General features: G+C 40.1%; 1 protein-coding gene across 5 annotated transcripts in view; it reads left to right on the forward strand.

Moving 5' to 3' along the window:
* MTUS1 (microtubule associated scaffold protein 1) overlaps nucleotides 1–21,699 on the forward strand; it is a 938,324-nt gene that overhangs the window by 472,519 nt on the left and 444,106 nt on the right. For all 5 annotated transcript variants that reach the window (XM_053703914.1, XM_053703911.1, XM_053703915.1 and 2 more), the window contains one exon: nucleotides 4,338–4,439. In XM_053703914.1, the coding sequence (XP_053559889.1) occupies nucleotides 4,338–4,439 (102 nt within the window). The remainder of the gene's footprint in view (nucleotides 1–4,337; nucleotides 4,440–21,699) is intronic.

The following is a 21,699-nucleotide window of genomic DNA, read 5'->3' on the forward strand; positions in this document are numbered from 1 at the left end:
TGTAATCAGAGAACAGGGTATTGTGGTATTTCCTTATTTGGACGATATCTTGGTACTTGCTCAGTCTTTACATTTAGCAGAATCTCATACGAATCGACTTGTGTTGTTTCTTCAAGATCATGGTTGGAGGATCAATTTACCAAAAAGTTCATTGATTCCTCAGACAAGGGTAACTTTTCTGGTTTTCCAGATAGATTCAGTGTCCATGACTCTGTCTTTAACAGACAAGAGACGTCTAAAATTGATTTCAGCTTGTCGAAACCTTCAGTCACAATCATTCCCTTCGGTAGCCTTATGCATGGAAATTCTAGGTCTTATGACTGCTGCATCGGACGCGATCCCCTTTGCTCGTTTTCACATGCGACCTCTTCAGCTCTGTATGCTGAATCAATGGTGCAGGGATTACACAAAGATATCTCAATTAATATCTTTAAAACCGATTGTACGACACTCTCTCTAACGTGGTGGACAGATCACCATCGTTTAATTCAGGGGGCTTCTTTTGTGCTTCCAACCTGGACTGTAATTTCAACAGATGCAAGTCTCACAGGTTGGGGAGCTGTGTGGGGATCTCTGACGGCACAAGGAGTTTGGGAATCTCAGGAGGTGAGATTACCGATCAATATTTTGGAACTCCGTGCAATTTTCAGAGCTCTTCAGTCTTGGCCTCTTCTGAAGAGAGAATCGTTCATTTGTTTTCAGACAGACAATGTCACAACTGTGGCATACATCAATCATCAAGGAGGGACTCACAGTCCTCTGCCTATGAAAGAAGTATCTCGAATTCTGGTTTGGGCGGAATCCAGCTCCTGTCTAATCTCTGCGGTTCATATCCCAGGTATAGACAATTGGGAAGCGGATTATCTCAGTCGCCAAACGTTACATCCGGGCGAATGGTCTCTTCACCCAGAGGTATTTCTTCAGATTGTTCAAATGTGGGGACTTCCAGAAATAGATCTGATGGTCTCTCATCTAAACAAGAAACTTCCCAGGTATCTGTCCAGATCCAGGGATCCTCAAGCGGAAGCAGTGGATGCATTATCACTTCCTTGGAAGTATCATCCTGCCTATATCTTTCCGCCTCTAGTTCTTCTTCCAAGAGTAATCTCCAAGATTCTGAAGGAATGCTCGTTTGTTCTGCTGGTAGCTCCGGCATGGCCTCACAGGTTTTGGTATGCGGATCTTGTCCGGATGGCCTCTTGCCATCCGTGGACTCTTCCGCTACGACCAGACCTTCTGTCGCAAGGTCCTTTTTTTCCATCAGGATCTCAAATCCTTAAATTTAAAGGTATGGAGATTGAACGCTTGATTCTTAGTCAAAGAGGTTTCTCTGACTCTGTGATTAATACTATGTTACAGGCTCGTAAATCTGTATCCAGAGAGATATATTATAGAGTCTGGAAGACTTATATTTCTTGGTGTCTTTCTCATCATTTTTCTTGGCATTCTTTTAGAATTCCAAGAATTTTAGTTTCTTCAGGATGGTTTAGATAAAGGTTTGTCCGCAAGTTCCTTGAAAGGACAAATCTCTGCTCTTTCTGTTCTTTTTCACAGAAAGATTGCTAATCTTCCTGATATTCATTGTTTTGTACAAGCTTTGGTTCGTATAAAACCTGTCATTAAGTCAATTTCTCCTCCTTGGAGTTTGAATTTGGTTCTAGGGGCTCTTCAAGCTCCTCCGTTTGAACCTATGCATTCATTGGACATTAAATTACTTTCTTGGAAAGTTTTGTTCCTTTTGGCCATCTCTTCTGCCAGAAGAGTTTCTGAATTATCTGCTCTTTCTTGTGAGTCTCCTTTTCTGATTTTTCATCAGGATAAGGCAGTGTTGCGAACTTCTTTTGAATTTTTACCTAAAGTTGTGAATTCCAACAACATTAGTAGAGAAATTGTGGTTCCTTCATTCTGTCCTAATCCTAAGAATTCTAAGGAGAAATCGTTACATTCTTTGGATGTTGTTAGAGCTTTGAAATATTATGTTGAAGCTACTAAGTCTTTCCGAAAGACTTCTAGTTTATTTGTTATCTTTTCCGGTTCTAGAAAAGGCCAGAAAGCTTCTGCCATTTCTTTGGCATCTTGGTTGGCATCTTGGTTGAAATCTTTAATTCATCTTGCCTATGTTGAGTCGGGTAAAACTCCGCCTCAAAGGATTACAGCTCATTCTACTAGGTCAGTTTCTACTTCCTGGGCGTTTAGGAATGAAGCTTCGATTGATCAGATTTGCAAAGCAGCAACTTGGTCCTCTTTGCATACTTTTACTAAATTCTACCATTTTGATGTATTTTTTTCTTCTGAAGCAGTTTTTGGTAGAAAAGTACTTCAGGCAGCGGTTTCAGTTTGAATCTTCTGCTTATGTTTTTCATTAAACTTTATTTTGGGTGTGGATTATTTTCAGCAGGAATTGGCTGTCTTTATTTTATCCCTCCCTCTCTAGTGACTCTTGTGTGGAAAGATCCACATCTTGGGTAATCTTTATCCCATACGTCACTAGCTCATGGACTCTTGCTAATTACATGAAAGAAAACATAATTTATGTAAGAACTTACCTGATAAATTCATTTCTTTCATATTAGCAAGAGTCCATGAGGCCCACCCTTTTTTGTGGTGGTTATGATTTTTGTATAAAGCACAATTATTCCAATTCCTTATTTTATATGCTTTCGCACTTTTTTCTTATCACCCCACTTCTTGGCTATTCGTTAAACTGAATTGTGGGTGTGGTGAGGGGTGTATTTATAGGCATTTTGAGGTTTGGGAAACTTTGCCCCTCCTGGTAGGAATGTATATCCCATACGTCACTAGCTCATGGACTCTTGCTAATATGAAAGAAATGAATTTATCAGGTAAGTTCTTACATAAATTATGTTTTGCAGGCGACTAAGGACTTTCACTAGTCTTCTGCATTGTTAGTTTGTTTTTCAGGGAAATGCAAGGGTCAGAAAGCTACAGCTACTTCCCTTTCTCTCTGGTTGAGAAGTATAATTTGTTTGGCGTATGAGACCGCTGGACAGAAGCCTCCTGAGAGAATCACAGCTCATTCTACTTAGGCTGTTTCTTCTTGGGCTTTCAAAAATTAAGCAGATTTGCAAGGCTGCAACTTGGTCCTATTTGCTTATTTTTTCCAAATTTTATAAATGTTATACTTTTGGCTTCTTTTAGGAGGTTCTTCAATCGGTGGTGCCTTCTGTTTAGGTTACCTGTCTTGTCCCTCCCTAATCATCTGTGTCCTCTGGCTTTGGGTATTGATTCCCAACAGTAATTGATGATCCCGTGGACTCACCATACCTTAGGAAACAAAACAAAATGTATGCTTACCTGATACATTTCTTTCAGGATATGGTGAGTCCACGGCCCTGCCCTTATTTTTCTGGGACAGTTTTTTTTTTTTTTTTTTTTTTTTTTTTTATAATCCTCAGGCACCTTTACACCTTGTGGTGTTTTTGTTTTCTCCATTTTCCTTCAGTCGAATGACTGGGAATTGTGGGAAGGGGATTGATACTTAACAGCTTTGCTGTGGTGCTCTTTGCCTCCTCTTGCTGGCTAGGAGTGATATTCCCAACAGTAATTGATGATCCTATGGACTCACCATATCCGGAAAGAGAGAAATTTATCAGGTAAGCATAAATTTAGTTTTTGTATTTCCTCACACCTTTCAAAACATTATCGTTCATTAGGCTGTCAGCTAATCGCATAATAGGAATTAAAGGGACCTAAAAGTGGAAAAAGAAAATGATTACATTTCATCATTACACTATAGCTTACATGTAACTGTTTTTCCGTGCAAAGGGCTTGAACAGTCAGCAGTGCACAACTGGGTTACAGGCTTCATACATACATACATATTTCAAGGCATATATTGCACCAGTAGTGCATTGCTAAACCTTCCTTAGTATGATTTTCAACAAAGGATACTAGGATAATGAAGCAACTCTAATACAGGTAAGCAAACACTTTAAACTAAATACTGTGGAATCATTAAAGTATAATTTTAAATTTGATGTTCTAATAAATTTGATAGTTTGCACTGTAAATACAAACATAGTACCTATAAATATATTAAATTTAGTACAGAGGCTCCTCAATTACTTAAATAAACTTACATAAGTATATGTGACCTTAATTGTTTGTGCCTGTTCTAGTTAGAAAACAGCTGGTTATTCCAGGTTATTTCTTTAGTGAGAAAATTGTATTGACATCTAGGTAAGAGATCTGGGAGAAGTGGCATAAAATTAAAAGGTAATGTGCACAAGCAGATTGTGAAACTTGTAGATAAAAAAAAAAGCGATATTGTCTATAGATCTGGATAAAACTAATTGCTTTAAACTTCTTTTTTTTAGTTACAAGTGCGAAGAAGATCTCTCCTTTGAATAAAGCTGTTGCCAAACCATCTGGGTCATTGCCTTTGACAAAGAAAGTGGAAAATAAAGCCAACCTGCCTGGTAAGAATACAGATTGTTTTGGTGTTGTGTTTTTGGGTCAGAACCCCTTAAGCTTTGAAGGGAAGTCATGTTAATAAAGTGACAGTGTACTGTGACAATTCCCTCCCCCACGCTTTTAAAACATTTTACCTGCTGGGGTGTAATTTAAATGTTTACAAATAGCTCCTATACCTTTTTTTATTTTTGCATTTGCAATATCTGCTTTTACCCATACTATCACTAGCTTTACTGAAAACTCCAGTTTCTCCAACATAGGTGTGTCCGGTCCACGGCGTCATCCTTACTTGTGGGATATTCTCCTCCCCAACAGGAAATGGCAAAGAGCCCAGCAAAGCTGGTCACATGATCCCTCCTAGGCTCCGCCTTCCCCAGTCATTCTCTTTGCCGTTGTACAGGCAACATCTCCACGGAGATGGCTTAGAGTTTTTTAGTGTTTAACTGTAGTTTTTATTATTCAATCAAGAGTTTGTTATTTTAAAATAGTGCTGGTATGTACTATTTACTCTGAAACAGAAAAGAGATGAAGATTTCTGTTTGTAAGAGGAAAATGATTTTAGCAACCGTTACTAAAATCGATGGCTGTTTCCACACAGGACTGTTGAGAGGAATTAACTTCAGTTGGGGGAACAGTGAGCAGACTTTTGCTGCTTGAGGTATGACACATTCTAACAAGACGATGTAATGCTGGAAGCTGTCATTTTCCCTATGGGATCCGGTAAGCCATTTTTATTACACAGAAAAAAAGGGCTTCACAAGGGCTTTTTAAGACTGTAGACATTTTCTGGGCTAAATCGATTTATATATAAACATATTTTATACTCCATAGCCTTGAGGAATTATTTTAATCTTGGGAATTTTGTAAAATAACCGGCAGGCACTGTATTGGACACCTTATTCTCTAGGGGCTTTCCCTAATCATAGGCAGAGTCTCATTTTCGCGCCTGTATTGCGCACTTGTTTTTGAGAAGCATGACATGCAGATGCATGTGTGAGGAGCTCTGATACATAGAAAAGACTTTCTGAAGGCGTCATTTGGTATCGTATTCCCCTTTGGGCTTGGTTGGGTCTCAGCAAAGCAGATACCAGGGACTGTAAAGGGGTTAAATATAAAAACGGCTCCGGTTCCGTTATTTTAAGGGTTAAAGCTTCCAAATTTGGTGTGCAATACTTTTAAGGCTTTAAGACACTGTGGTGAAATTTTGGTGAATTTTGAACAATTCCTTCATACTTTTTCGCAATTGCAGTAATAAAGTGTGTTCAGTTTAAAATTTAAAGTGACAGTAACGGTTTATTTTAAAACGTTTTTTGTACTTTGTTATCAAGTTTATGCCTGTTTAACATGTCTGAACTACCAGATAGACTGTGTTCTGTATGTGGGGAAGCCAAGGTTCCTTCTCATTTAAATAGATGTGATTTATGTGACACAAAATTTAGAGAAAATGATGCCCAAGATGATTCCTCAAGTGAGGGGAGTAAGCATGGTACTGCATCATCCCCTCCTTCGTCTACACCAGTCTTGCCCACACAGGAGGCCCCTAGTACATCTAGCGCGCCAATACTCCTTACTATGCAACAATTAACGGCTGTAATGGATAATTCTATCAAAAACATTTTAGCCAAAATGCCCACTTATCAGCGAAAGCGCGACTGCTCTGTTTTAGAAAATACTGAAGAGCATGAGGACGCTGATGATATTGGTTCTGAAGGGCCCCTACACCAGTCTGAGGGGGCCAGGGAGGTTTTGTCTGAGGGAGAAATTTCAGATTCAGGGAAAATTTCTCAACAAGCTGAACCTGATGTGATTACATTTAAATTTAAGTTGGAACATCTCCGCGCTCTGCTTAAGGAGGTGTTATCCACTCTGGATGATTGTGAGATTTTGGTCATTCCAGAGAAACTATGTAAAATGGACAAGTTCCTAGAGGTCCCGGGGCCCCCCGAAGCTTTTCCTATACCCAAGCGGGTGGCGGACATTGTAAATAAAGAATGGGAAAGGCCCGGTATACCTTTCGTCCCTCCCCCCATATTTAAAAAATTGTTTCCTATGGTCGACCCCAGAAAGGACTTATGGCAGACAGTCCCCAAGGTCGAGGGGGCGGTTTCTACTCTAAACAAACGCACCACTATACCCATAGAAGATAGTTGTGCTTTCAAAGATCCTATGGATAAAAAATTAGAGGGTTTGCTTAAAAAGATGTTTGTTCAGCAAGGTTACCTTCTACAACCAATTTCATGCATTGTCCCTGTCGCTACAGCCGCGTGTTTCTGGTTCGATGAGCTAGAAAAGGCGATCAATAATAATTCTTCTTCTTATGAGGAGATTATGGACAGAATTCGTGCTCTCAAATTGGCTAATTCTTTCACCCTAGACGCCACTTTGCAATTGGCTAGGTTAGCGGCGAAAAATTCTGGGTTTGCTATTGTGGCGCGCAGAGCGCTTTGGTTAAAATCTTGGTCAGCGGATGCGTCTTCCAAGAACAAATTGCTTAACATTCCTTTCAAGGGGAAAACGCTGTTTGGCCCTGACTTGAAAGAGATTATCTCTGATATCACTGGGGGCAAGGGCCATGCCCTTCCTCAGGATAGGTCTTTCAAGGCCAAAAATAAACCTAATTTTCGTCCCTTTCGCAGAAACGGACCAGCCCCAAGTGCTACGTCCTCTAAGCAGGAGGGTAATACTTCTCAAGCCAAACCAGCCTGGAGACCAATGCAAGGCTGGAACAAAGGAAAGCAGGCCAAGAAACCTGCCACTGCTACCAAGACAGCATGAGATGTTGGCCCCCGATCCGGGACCGGATCTGGTGGGGGGCAGACTCTCTCTCTTCGCTCAGGCTTGGGCAAGAGATGTTCTGGATCCTTGGGCACTAGAAATAGTCTCCCAAGGTTATCTTCTGGAATTCAAGGGGCTTCCCCCAAGGGGGAGGTTCCACAGGTCTCAATTGTCTTCAGACCACATAAAAAGACAGGCATTCTTACATTGTGTAGAAGACCTGTTAAAAATGGGAGTGATTCATCCTGTTCCATTAGGAGAACAAGGAATGGGGTTCTACTCCAATCTGTTCGTAGTTCCCAAAAAAGAGGGAACGTTCAGACCAATCTTAGATCTCAAGATCCTAAACAAGTTTCTCAAGGTTCCATCGTTCAAAATGGAAACCATTCGAACAATTCTTCCTTCCATCCAGGAAGGTCAATTCATGACCACGGTGGATTTAAAGGATGCGTATCTACATATTCCTATCCACAAGGAACATCATCGGTTCCTAAGGTTCGCATTCCTGGACAAGCATTACCAGTTTGTGGCACTTCCGTTCGGATTAGCCACTGCTCCAAGGATTTTCACAAAGGTACTAGGGTCCCTTCTAGCGGTGCTAAGACCAAGGGGCATTGCAGTAGTACCTTACTTGGACGACATTCTGATTCAAGCGTCGTCCCTTCCTCAAGCAAAGGCTCACACGGACATTGTCCTGGCCTTTCTCAGATCTCACGGATGGAAAGTGAACGTAGAAAAGAGTTCTCTATCTCCGTCAACAAGGGTTCCCTTCTTGGGAACAATAATAGACTCCTTAGAAATGAGGATTTTTCTGACAGAGGCCAGAAAAACAAAACTTCTGAACTCTTGTCAAATACTTCATTCTGTTCCTCTTCCTTCCATAGCGCAGTGCATGGAAGTAATAGGTTTGATGGTAGCGGCAATGGACATAGTTCCTTTTGCGCGCATTCATCTAAGACCATTACAACTGTGCATGCTCAGTCAGTGGAATGGGGACTATACAGACTTGTCTCCGACGATACAAGTAAATCAGAGGACCAGAGGTTCACTCCGTTGGTGGCTGTCCCTGGACAACCTGTCACAGGGGATGAGCTTCCGCAGACCAGAGTGGGTCATTGTCACGACCGACGCCAGTCTGGTGGGCTGGGGCGCGGTCTGGGGACCCCTGAAAGCTCAGGGTCTTTGGTCTCGGGAAGAATCTCTTCTACCGATAAATATTCTGGAACTGAGAGCGATATTCAATGCTCTCAAGGCTTGGCCTCAGCTAGCAAAGGCCAAGTTCATACGGTTTCAATCAGACAACATGACAACTGTTGCGTACATCAATCATCAGGGGGGAACAAGGAGTTCCCTGGCGATGGAAGAAGTGACCAAAATCATTCAATGGGCGGAGACTCACTCCTGCCACTTGTCTGCAATCCACATCCCAGGAGTGGAAAATTGGGAAGCGGATTTTCTGAGTCGTCAGACATTTCATCCGGGGGAGTGGGAACTCCATCCGGAAATCTTTGCCCAAATTACTCAACTGTGGGGCATTCCAGACATGGATCTGATGGCCTCTCGTCAGAACTTCAAGGTTCCTTGCTACGGGTCCAGATCCAGGGATCCCAAGGCGACTCTAGTAGATGCACTAGTAGCACCTTGGACCTTCAAACTAGCTTATGTATTCCCGCCGTTTCCTCTCATCCCCAGGCTGGTAGCCAGGATCAAGCAGGAGAGGGCATCGGTGATCTTGATAGCTCCTGCGTGGCCACGCAGGACTTGGTATGCAGACCTGGTGAATATGTCATCGGCTCCACCATGGAAGCTACCTTTGAGACGAGACCTTCTTGTTCAAGGTCCGTTCGAACATCCGAATCTGGTCTCACTCCAACTGACTGCTTGGAGATTGAACGCTTGATCTTATCAAAGCGAGGATTCTCAGATTCTGTCATTGATACTCTTGTTCAGGCCAGAAAGCCTGTAACTAGAAAAATTTACCACAAAATATGGAAAAAATATATCTGTTGGTGTGAATCTAAAGGATTCCCTTGGGACAAGGTAAAAATTCCTAAGATTCTATCCTTTCTTCAAGAAGGTTTGGAGAAAGGATTATCTGCAAGTTCCTTGAAGGGACAGATTTCTGCCTTGTCTGTGTTACTTCACAAAAAGCTGGCAGCTGTGCCAGATGTTCAAGCCTTTGTTCAGGCTCTGGTTAGAATCAAGCCTGTTTACAAATCTTTGACTCCTCCTTGGAGTCTCAATTTAGTTCTTTCAGTTCTTCAGGGGGTTCCGTTTGAACCCTTACATTCCGTTGATATTAAGTTATTATCTTGGAAAGTTTTGTTTTTGGTTGCAATTTCTTCTGCTAGAAGAGTTTCAGAATTATCTGCTCTGCAGTGTTCTCCTCCTTATCTGGTGTTCCATGCAGATAAGGTGGTTTTACGTACTAAACCTGGTTTTCTTCCGAAAGTTGTTTCTAACAAAAACATTAACCAGGAGATAGTCGTGCCTTCTTTGTGTCCGAATCCAGTTTCAAAGAAGGAACGTCTGTTGCACAATTTGGATGTTGTTCGTGCTCTAAAATTCTATTTAGATGCTACAAAGGATTTTAAACATCTTCCTTGTTTGTTGTTTGTTCGGGTAAAAGGAGAGGTCAAAAAGCAACTTCTACCTCTCTCTCTTTTTGGATTAAAAGCATCATCAGATTGGCTTACGAGACTGCCGGACGGCAGCCTCCTGACAGAATCACAGCTCATTCCACTAGGGCTGTGGCTTCCACATGGGCCTTCAAGAACGAGGCTTCTGTTGATCAGATATGTAAGGCAGCGACTTGGTCTTCACTGCACACTTTTACTAAATTTTACAAGTTTGATACTTTTGCTTCTTCTGAGGCTATTTTTGGGAGAAAGGTTTTGCAAGCCGTGGTGCCTTCCATCTAGGTGACCTGATTTGCTCCCTCCCTTCATCCGTGTCCTAAAGCTTTGGTATTGGTTCCCACAAGTAAGGATGACGCCGTGGACCGGACACACCTATGTTGGAGAAAACAGAATTTATGTTTACCTGATAAATTACTTTCTCCAACGGTGTGTCCGGTCCACGGCCCGCCCTGGTTTTTTAATCAGGTCTGATAATTTATTTTCTTTAACTACAGTCACCACGGTATCATATGGTTTCTCCTATGCAAATATTCCTCCTTTACGTCGGTCGAATGACTGGGGAAGGCGGAGCCTAGGAGGGATCATGTGACCAGCTTTGCTGGGCTCTTTGCCATTTCCTGTTGGGGAGGAGAATATCCCACAAGTAAGGATGACGCCGTGGACCGGACACACCGTTGGAGAAAGTAATTTATCAGGTAAACATAAATTCTGTTTTCTTTCATGTAATTAGCAAGAGTCCATGAGCTAGTGACGTATGGGATATACATTCCTACCAGGAGGGGCAAAGTTTCCCAAACCTCAAAATGCCTACAAATACACCCCTCACCACACCCACAATTCAGTTTTACAAACTTTGCCTCCGATGGAGGTGGTGAAGTAAGTTTGTGCTAGATTCTACGTTGATATGCGCTCCGCAGCAAGTTGGAGCCCGGTTTTCCTCTCAGCGTGCAGTGAATGTCAGAGGGATGTGAGGAGTATTGCCTATTTGAATGCAGTGATCTCCTTCTAAGGGGTCTATTTCATAGGTTCTCTGTTATCGGTCGTAGAGATTCATCTCTTACCTCCCTTTTCAGATCGACGATATACTCTTATATATACCATTACCTCTGCTGATTCTCGTTTCAGTACTGGTTTGGCTATCTACTATATGTAGATGAGTGTCCTGGGGTAAGTAAATCTTATTTTTTGTGACACTCCTAGCTATGGTTGGGCACTTTGTTTATAAAGTTCTAAATATATGTATTCAAACATTTATTTGCCTTGACTCAGAATGTTCAACTTTCCTTATTTTTCAGACAGTCAGTTTCATATTTGGGATAATGCATTTTAATTTAACATTTTTCTTACCTTAAAATTTGACTTTTTCCCTGTGGGCTGTTAGGCTCGCGGGGGCTGAAAATGCTTCATTTTATTGCGTCATTCTTGGCGCGGACTTTTTTGGCGCAAAAATTCTATTTCCGTTTCCGGCGTCATACGTGTCGCCGGAAGTTGCGTCACTTTTTGACGTTATTTTGCGCCAAAAATGTCGGCGTTCCGGATGTGGCGTCATTTTTGGCGCCAAAAAGCATTTAGGCGCCAAATAATGTGGGCGTCTTATTTGGCGCGAAAAAATATGGGCGTCACTCTTGTCTCCACATTATTTAAGTCTCATTTTTTATTGCTTCTGGTTGCTAGAAGCTTGTTCTTTGGCATTTTTTCCCATTCCTGAAACTGTCATTTAAGGAATTTGATCAATTTTGCTTTATATATATGTTGTTTTTTCTCTTACATATTGCAAGATGTCTCACGTTGCATCTGAGTCAGAAGATACTACAGGAAAATCGCTGTCAAGTGCTGAATCTACCAAAGTTAAGTGTATCTGCTGTAAACTTTTGGTAGCTATTTCTCCAGCTGTTGTTTGTATTGATTGTCATGACAAACTTGTTAAAGCAGATAATATTTCCTTTAGTAAAGTACCATTGCCTGTTGCAGTTCCTTCAACATCTAAGGTGCAGAATGTTCCTGATAATATAAGAGATTTTGTTTCTGAATCCATAAAGAAGGCTATGTCTGTTATTTCTCCTTCTAGTAAACATAAAAAATCTTTTAAAACTTCTCTCCCTACAGATGAATTTTTAAATGAACATCATCATTCTGATTCTGATGATTCCTCTGGTTCAGAGGATTCTGTCTCAGAGGTTGATGCTGATAAATCTTCATATTTATTTAAAATGGGATTTATTCGTTCTTTGCTTAAAGAAGTCCTAATTGCTTTAGAAATAGAGGATTCTGGTCCTCTTGATACTAAATCTAAACGTTTAAATAAGGTTTTTAAAACTCCTGTAGTTATTCCAGAAGTTTTTCCTGTCCCTGATGCTATTTCTGCAGTAATTTCCAAAGAATGGGATAATTTGGGTAATTCATTTACTCCTTCTAAACGTTTTAAGCAATTATATCCTGTGCCGCCTGACAGATTAGAATTTTGGGACAAGATCCCTAAAGTTGATGGGGCTATTTCTACCCTTGCTAAACGTACTACTATTCCTACGTCAGATGGTACTTCGTTTAAGGATCCTCTAGATAGGAAAATGGAGTCCTTTCTAAGAAAAGCTTATCTGTGTTCAGGTAATCTTCTTAGACCTGCTATATCATTGGCTGATGTTGCTGCAGCTTCAACTTTTTGGTTGGAAACTTTAGCGCAACAAGTAACACATCGTGATTCTCATGATATTATTATTCTTCTTCAGCATGTTAATAATTTTATCTGTGATGCCATTTTTGATATTATCAGAGTTGATGTCAGGTTTATATGTCTAGCTATTTTAGCTAGAAGAGCTTTATGGCTTAAAACTTGGAATGCTGATATGGCTTCTAAATCAACTTTACTTTCCATTTCTTTCCAGGGTAACAAATTATTTGGTTCTCAGTTGGATTCCATTATTTCAACTGTTACTGGTGGGAAAGGAACTTTTTTACCACAGGATAAAAAATCTAAAGGTAAAAACAGGGCTAATAATCGTTTTCGTTCCTTTCGTTTCAACAAAGAACAAAAGCCTGATCCTTCATCCTCAGGAGCAGTTTCAGTTTGGAGACCATCTCCAGTCTGGAATAAATCCAAGCCAGCTAGAAAGGCAAAGCCTGCTTCTAAGTCCACATGAAGGTGCGGCCCTCATTCCAGCTCAGCTGGTAGGGGGCAGGTTACGTTTTTTTCAAGGAAATTTGGATCAATTCTGTTCACAATCTTTGGATTCAGAGCATTGTTTCAGAAGGGTACAGAATTGGTTTCAAGTTGAGACCTCCTGCAAAGAGATTTTTTCTTTCCCGTGTCCCAGCAAATCCAGTAAAAGCTCAAGCATTTCTGAAATGTGTTTCAGATCTAGAGTTGACTGGAGTAATTATGCCAGTTCCAGTTCCGGAACAGGGGATGGGGTTTTATTCAAATCTCTTCATTGTACCAAAGAAGGAGAATTCCTTCAGACCAGTTCTGGATCTAAAAATATTGAATCGTTATGTAAGGATACCAACGTTCAAGATGGTAACTGTAAGGACTATCTTACCTTTTGTTCAGCAAGGGAATTATATGTCCACAATAGATTTACAGGATGCATATCTGCATATTCCGATTCATCCAGATCACTATCAGTTTCTGAGATTCTCTTTCCTAGACAAGCATTACCAGTTTGTGGCTCTGCCGTTTGGCCTAGCTACAGCTCCAAGAATTTTTACAAAGGTTCTTGGTGCCCTGCTGTCTGTAATCAGAGAACAGGGTATTGTGGTATTTCCTTATTTGGACGATATCTTGGTACTTGCTCAGTCTTTACATTTAGCAGAATCTCATACGAATCGACTTGTGGTGTTTCTTCAAGATCATGGTTGGAGGATCAATTTACCAAAAAGTTCTTTGATTCCTCAGACAAAGGTAACCTTTCTGGGTTTCCAGATGGATTCAGTGTCCATGACTCTGTCTTTAACAGACAAGAGACGTTTAAAATTGATTACAGCTTGTCGAAACCTTCAGTCACAATCATTCCCTTCGGTAGCCTTATGCATGGAAATTCTAGGTCTTATGACTGCTGCATCGGACGCGATCCCCTTTGCTCGTTTTCACATGCGACCTCTTCAGCTCTGTATGCTGAAGCAATGGTGCAAGGATTACACAAAGATATCTCAATTAATATCTTTAAAACCGATTGTTCGACACTCTCTAACATGGTGGACAGATCACCATCGTTTAATTCAGGGGGCTTCTTTTGTGCTTCCGACCTGGACTGTAATTTCAACAGATGCAAGTCTCACAGGTTGGGGAGCTGTGTGGGGATCTCTGACGGCACAAGGAGTTTGGGAATCTCAGGAGGTGAGATTACCGATCAATATTTTGGAACTCCGTGCAATTTTCAGAGCTCTTCAGTTTTGGCCTCTTCTGAAGAGAGAATCGTTCATTTGTTTTCAGACAGACAATGTCACAACTGTGGCATACATCAATCATCAAGGAGGGACTCGCAGTCCTCTGGCTATGAAAGAAGTATCTCGAATTTTGGTTTGGGCGGAATCCAGCTCCTGTCTAATCTCTGCGGTTCATATTCCAGGTGTAGACAATTGGGAAGCGGATTATCTCAGTCGCCAAACGTTTCATCCGGGCGAATGGTCTCTTCACCCAGAGGTATTTCTTCAGATTGTTCAAATGTGGGAACTTCCAGAAATAGATCTGATGGCGTCCCATCCAAACAAGAAACTTCCCAGGTATCTGTCCAGATCCCGGGATCCTCAGGCAGAGGCAGTGGATGCATTATCACTTCCTTGGAAGTATCATCCTGCCTATATCTTTCCGCCTCTAGTTCTTCTTCCAAGAGTAATCTCCAAGATTCTGAAGGAATGCTCGTTTGTTCTGCTGGTAGCTCCGGCATGGCCTCACAGGTTTTGGTATGCGGATCTTGTCCGGATGGCCTCTTGCCAACCGTGGACTCTTGCGTTAAGACCAGACCTTCTGTCACAAGGTCCTTTTTTCCATCAGGATCTGAAATCCTTAAATTTAAAGGTATGGAGATTGAACGCTTGATTCTTGGTCAAAGAGGTTTTTCTGACTCTGTGATTAATACTATGTTACAGGCTCGTAAATCTGTATCTCGAGAGATATATTATAGAGTCTGGAAGACTTATATTTCTTGGTGTCTTTCTCATCATTTTTCCTGGCATTCTTTTAGAATACCGAGAATTTTACAGTTCCTTCAGGATGGTTTAGATAAGGGTTTGTCCGCAAGTTCTTTGAAAGGACAAATCTCTGCTCTTTCTGTTCTTTTTCACAGAAAGATTGCTATTCTTCCTGATATTCATTGTTTTGTACAAGCTTTGGTTCGTATAAAACCTGTCATTAAGTCAATTTCTCCTCCTTGGAGTTTGAATTTGGTTCTGGGAGCTCTTCAAGCTCCTCCGTTTGAACCTATGCATTCATTGGACATTAAATTACTTTCTTGGAAAGTTTTGTTCCTTTTGGCCATCTCTTCTGCCAGAAGAGTTTCTGAATTATCTGCTCTTTCTTGTGAGTCTCCTTTTCTGATTTTTCATCAGGATAAGGCGGTGTTGCGAACTTCTTTTGAATTTTTTCCTAAAGTTGTGAATTCCAACAACATTAGTAGAGAAATTGTGGTTCCTTCATTATGTCCTAATCCTAAGAATTCTAAGGAGAAATCGTTGCATTCTTTGGATGTTGTTAGAGCTTTGAAATATTATGTTGAAGCTACGAAATCTTTTCGTAAGACTTCTAGTCTATTTGTTATCTTTTCCGGTTCTAGAAAAGGCCAGAAAGCTTCTGCCATTTCTTTGGCATCTTGGTTGAAATCTTTAATTCATCTTGCCTATGTTGAGTCGGGTAAAACTCCGCCTCAGAGAATTACAGCTCATTCTACTAGGTCAGTTTCTACTTCCTGGGCGTTTAGGAATGAAGCTTCGGTTGACCAGATCTGCAAAGCAGCGACTTGGTCCTCTTTGCATACTTTTACTAAATTCTACCATTTTGATGTATTTTCTTCTTCTGAAGCAGTTTTTGGTAGAAAAGTACTTCAGGCAGCGGTTTCAGTTTGAATCTTCTGCTTATGTTTTTCGTTAAACTTTATTTTGGGTGTGGATTATTTTCAGCAGGAATTGGCTGTCTTTATTTTATCCCTCCCTCTCTAGTGACTCTTGTGTGGAAAGATCCACTTCTTGGGTAGTCATTATCCCATACGTCACTAGCTCATGGACTCTTGCTAATTACATGAAAGAAAACATAATTTATGTAAGAACTTACCTGATAAATTCATTTCTTTCATATTAGCAAGAGTCCATGAGGCCCGCCCTTTTTTTGTGGTGGTTATGATTTTGTATAAAGCACAATTATTCCAATTCCTTATTTTATATGCTTTCGCACTTTTTTTCTTATCACCCCACTTCTTGGCTATTCGTTAAACTGAATTGTGGGTGTGGTGAGGGGTGTATTTGTAGGCATTTTGAGGTTTGGGAAACTTTGCCCCTCCTGGTAGGAATGTATATCCCATACGTCACTAGCTCATGGACTCTTGCTAATATGAAAGAAATGAATTTATCAGGTAAGTTCTTACATAAATTATGTTTCTTGCATATTGGCTATAAGAAAGCTATATAAATATAGAATGCAATAATATAAGCAAATCTTATTTCCCTGCATGTTCAGCTCATTTTAATGGGTTGGGTTGTCAAAGAACATAAACAGCTATTGTTTTTTGTATACAAAAAAACCCTATATTGTATACTCTGTTTCAATTATAACAAGTAACTAGAAATGCATTAAAGGGACATGAAACCCGCATTTATTCTTTCATGATTTACAAAGAGCATGCAATTTTAAACAGCTTTCTAATTAACTTCTATTATCTAATTTGCGTAACTTTACGATACTGTTCTTTTTAAATGAATGCTGTATGTGTTTTTAAGCAATCAAGTGTAAAAAGCTGGTGATGTAATATCACCCTTTTGATTATGCACTTTGGAAAATCAAAGGGTTAAATAAGTTGTTTCTAACAATTAGGGTTATATCAGTTTGAAATGCGTTAAGATAATTTAACCCCTTAACTGGCCATATATGTTCTAGGCAAATAACTTGTTGACTGTTAGTGTTTTACTGGCAGCTAAGTGGTTGAATGAGCTGTTGTGCTAGTTTAATGTATTTTACTCAATATATTTAAACATGAACATATTACTAAGCATAAGGGAGTGTAATTGTCAACCCCCACACACACACACACACACACACCAGGAAAATGCAGCATAAATCTTTCGTTTGCTTTAGCCTGGGGAGAGAAACATTTTCAAATTTAAGGCTGTCACATCGTTCCTGATGTCTTAATCTTTGAGTGAGAAAGGGAAGTTTATTTTTAAGCTAATTTATATAAACTCATTGAGTTGTCAGTGTGTAGCTCATATGTGGTGTTTACTGGTGACTTTATTGCCACACAGAGTGTGTGTGTTTTTTGTTGGATACATAGATATCACAAGTAACATGCTACTAAAGTGTTTGCAAGAAGATTTTATTTAACGGTCCTTTCTGTTTAGCCCCTTCAAAGGGGCTAAGTAGTTTTACACCAGACTCGCATGTGTGATGTTGTGCAGAAATGCATTGCACCTGGGAGGTTAGATTTAAGGTTTTAAATACAGGTAGTCCCCAGGTTACGAACAAGATAGGTTCTGTAGGTTTGTTCTTAAGTTGAATTTGTATGCAAGTTGGAACAGGCACTTTTTTTTGGTGAAACTCTAGCCAAACTTTTTTTTTTATTTTTGGATAGCATAGGGAAAAGTTTGTTTTGCTATCTGAGCCCCTGTTCAGAAAATTTAACATCACTTTCTGTCCTTGTGACAATTGGATTTTGAGTATGTTGGGTTATCCTGGAAAGGATTGGCGATAAAGCTCTATTTTCTCCATTTGTAAGTACGAGTTTTTCTTAAGTCGGATGTCTGTAACCCGGGGACTGCCTGTAAAATGCTATCATATTAGCACATGCCAAATTAACATGCTAGTTTATCAAACATGTATGATGCATAGTGTTCTGTATGCAGTGACAAGCAAGAGGGGGTGACTTACTTATTGCTAAATTCCTTGATTATTTAAATCCTGCAAAGTCAGTTGAAATATGTACCCAAGGATTGTGTCATAAAGCTTGTCTGAGTAAAACAATTTAACATAGTTTAGATACCTTTCCGGTGACAGGCCAGCCTGCTTGTAGCTGTGTGTTGTGTAGAGCTGGCTTCGTCTTGACTTTAAATCATGCTGTCAAAACCGACGGCAGCAGTCATGCAGGATTACAGTCAGGAGGATTTCTGGCACCTGAAATGTAAGTTACACACACATATTTATAGAGAGATATAGAATTTATCATTTTAAATATGAGATTGTAAGTATATTTTTGCTACTGACATTTTTTTTTAATACTGATACAGTATGTAGTTTTGTGTTTTTGGAGGCTATATCCGGTTTTCTGTGTGATGTTGATAGCATTTCTAAAAACAAGTCATTCTCTGTATTTAGATTTTCTCACTCTGCATTACTACCTCCTGAAATACATTACTGCTAATGTATTAATTACTATATCTCATCACTATTAACCCCTTAGTGACCGGACCATTTTTCAATTTTCTTACTGTTAAAGGGACAGTATACACTCATTTTCATATAACTGCATGTAATAGACACTACTATAAAGAATACGATGCACAGATACTGATATAAAAATCCAGTATAAAATGGTTTAAAAACTTAGAAGCTTTTAGTTTAGCTCCTGTTGAAAAGGTAGTTGGAAAGCCCACTGCAAGTGGGAAAAAAGACACTCCCCCCCCCCCCCCCCCCCCTTCTTTTGTGTATGAAAAGACCCTTTACACAAACAGGAGCAAGCTGGAGAAGGTAGCTGACGGTATTCACATAAAACTTTAAGGCTTGGATAGGAGTCTGAAAATCAGAGCAATGTTATTTAAAAATAAGCAAAATTATACATTTTTTAAAAAACAAACTTTATGGGCTTTATAAACAGATCATCTACAAAACATTTATGCAAAGAAAAAATGAGTGTATAATGGCCCTTTAAGGACCAGGGCTATTTTTACATTTCTGCAGTGTTTGTGTTTAGCTGTAATTTTCCTCTCACTCATTTACTGTACCCACACATATTGTATACCGTTTTTCTCGCCATTAATGGACTTTCTAAAGATACCATTATTTTCATCATATCTTATAATTTACTATATTTTTTTTATAAAATAGGATGAAAAAAATGAAGAATAACTTTTTATCCATCTTTGACTCCCAAAATCTTACACATCTACAACCACCAAAAAAACACCCATGCTAAATAGTTTCTAAATTTTGTCCTGAGTTTAGAAATATCCAATGTCTTAATGTTTGCTTTTTTTTACAAGTTATAGGGCAATAAATACAAGTAGCACTTTGCTATTTCTAACCCGTTTTTTTCTCAAAATTAGAGATAGTTACATTGTCGGGAATCCCTGAATATCCCTTAACATGTGTGTGTTTTTTTTTTTTTTTTTTTTAGTAGACAACCCAAGGTATTACTCTAGGCTCATTTTGGTATATTTCATCCACCATTTCACCGCCAAATGCGATCAAATAAAAAAATATATAGTAAACTCGTAAAAAAAAAAAAAATCACAAACTTTAGGTTTCTCACTGAAATTATTTACAAACAGCTTGTGCAATTATGGCACAAATGGTTGTAAATGCTTCTCTGGGATCCCCTTTGTTCAGAAATAGCAGACCTATATGGCTTTGGCATTGCTTTTTGGTAATTAGAAGGCCGCTAAATACCGCTGTGCACCACACTTGTATTATGCCCAGCAGTGAAGGGGTTAATTAGGTAGCTTGTAGGGTTAATTTTAGCTTTAGTGTAGAGATCGGCCTCCCACACATCCCACCCCCTGATCCCTCCCTGAGCCCCTTCAAACAGCACTCTTCCCTCCCCCACCTTACAAGTCTGCCAGTACTAAAATAAAAGGCTTTATTTTTTTTTATTATACATATGCTGCAGTGTTGGATTACCCTTAGCCCCAAGCCTCCAACCTCCCTGATTTCCCCCCCCCCCAAAAAAAAAACTGTCAGCTGTCTGCCAGTACCCAGTTTGCTAAATTTGAGGCTTTTTTGTCATCAAAAAATAAACCCACATTTTCCTGTAGTGTAGCTTCCCTCCCAGATCCCTTTCCCATCAGTTATTCTTCCCTCCCTCTTCCTTAATTCCCTCTCCCTTAATTCCCTCTCCCTCATGCCTTTAGTGCTGTGTAGCGCGTGCACCCCTGCCCCCCACTCCCGACATCTGCCGCGCTCTTGATGGACCAGGAACTGCTCCAGCGATGGTCCGCCCACTTGCCTCCCTACTATGGCTCCCACCCACCAATGAATCGGCACCATCGCTGGCAGATGCAAAGAGGGACACAGAGTGGCCCTCTTTGCATCGGTGTGCTTAAAAAGGGTATTGGACGATGCTTCAATATTGAGGCATCGCTGCAATACCCTGAAAGCGGCTGGAAGTGATCACGATCACTTCCAGCACATGAAACCCCAGAGGACGTGTCGGGCATGTCCTTGGTCCTTAACTGACACTTTTTATAGGACGTGCCTGACACGTCCTCGGTCGTTAAGGGGTTAAAGACTGTAAAAGGCACATGAAACACATTTTTTCTTTCATGATTTGTTATAGAACATACAATTTTAAACAATGTTCCAATTTACTTCTATTATCAAATTTGCCTTATCCCCTTGATATCCTTTGCTGAAGCAGTAGCAATGTAGTACTTGGGAATTACCTAAACACACTTTTCTTTTACAAAGATGACGAGTCCAAGGATTTCATCCTTACTTGTGGGATATTAACCTGCTAACAGGAAGTGGCAAAGAGCACCACAGCAGAGCTGTATATATAGCCCCTCCCCTTCCCCTCCACCCCCAGTCATTCTCTTTGTCTGTGTTATACTAGGAAGACATGGTAAAGTGAGGTGTTAGTTTTAGTTTCTTCAATCAAGAAGTTTTTTATTTTAAATGGTACCGGTGCGTACTATTTTCCTCAGGGGGATATGGAAGAAGATTTCTGCCCTGAGGTTTGATGATCTTAGCAGTTGTAACTAAGATCCACGCTGGTTCCCACAAGACTTCTGAAGGTAACCATGAGACATCTTAAGTGTGGAGACCGGTTTAACGATGTTTTATGTTTTTTATTTTTGGCACTTAAAACTTATTGGTTTTATGCTTGAGGGTTATATTGTGTGTCTATTTTTACTTTAGTGCAAAACTGCATTTCCATGTGGTGGTGTTTGGGCCTACTCTGACTTTTGACCTTAAGGGGCGGAGCCTATTTTGGCGCAATTTCTTCAGGCTTAGCAGCAGCAAACAGTAACTCGGTGGCTCCTGGACTGTGTAGCTGGTCTGAAGGGTTGGAAACTTGATTCAAAGTACCCTGGGGGCAGATAGGCGCCACAGCAGAGGGTATTTTTTATCTATCTTTTGACTACATGTTGATATAAGTACTTCTAAAGCCTTATTTCTGCCCTTGCTTCTGGGTGCAGTATTTTTTGGATTAACCAACAATATTAAGTTAAATTTGGGAATAATTTTAAAAAATTTGTGCATTTTTGAAAAATTGTTCACTTTTTCTTTTCTTAAAGGCACAGTACACTTTTTTCTAATGTTTTTTTTTATGCTATAAACTACTTTTGTGGTATTACTAGTCTGTTCAACATGTCTGACATTGAGGTTTCTCATTGTTCTATGTGTTTAGAAGCTATTGTGCAACCCCCTCTAACATTGTGTAACTTGTACTGAAAGGGCTTTACAATGTAAAAAGCATATTTTAAATTAAGTGTGCCT

This window comes from Bombina bombina, chromosome 2 (genome assembly GCF_027579735.1).
Source record: "Bombina bombina isolate aBomBom1 chromosome 2, aBomBom1.pri, whole genome shotgun sequence".
NCBI classification, from domain to species: domain Eukaryota; kingdom Metazoa; phylum Chordata; class Amphibia; order Anura; family Bombinatoridae; genus Bombina; species Bombina bombina.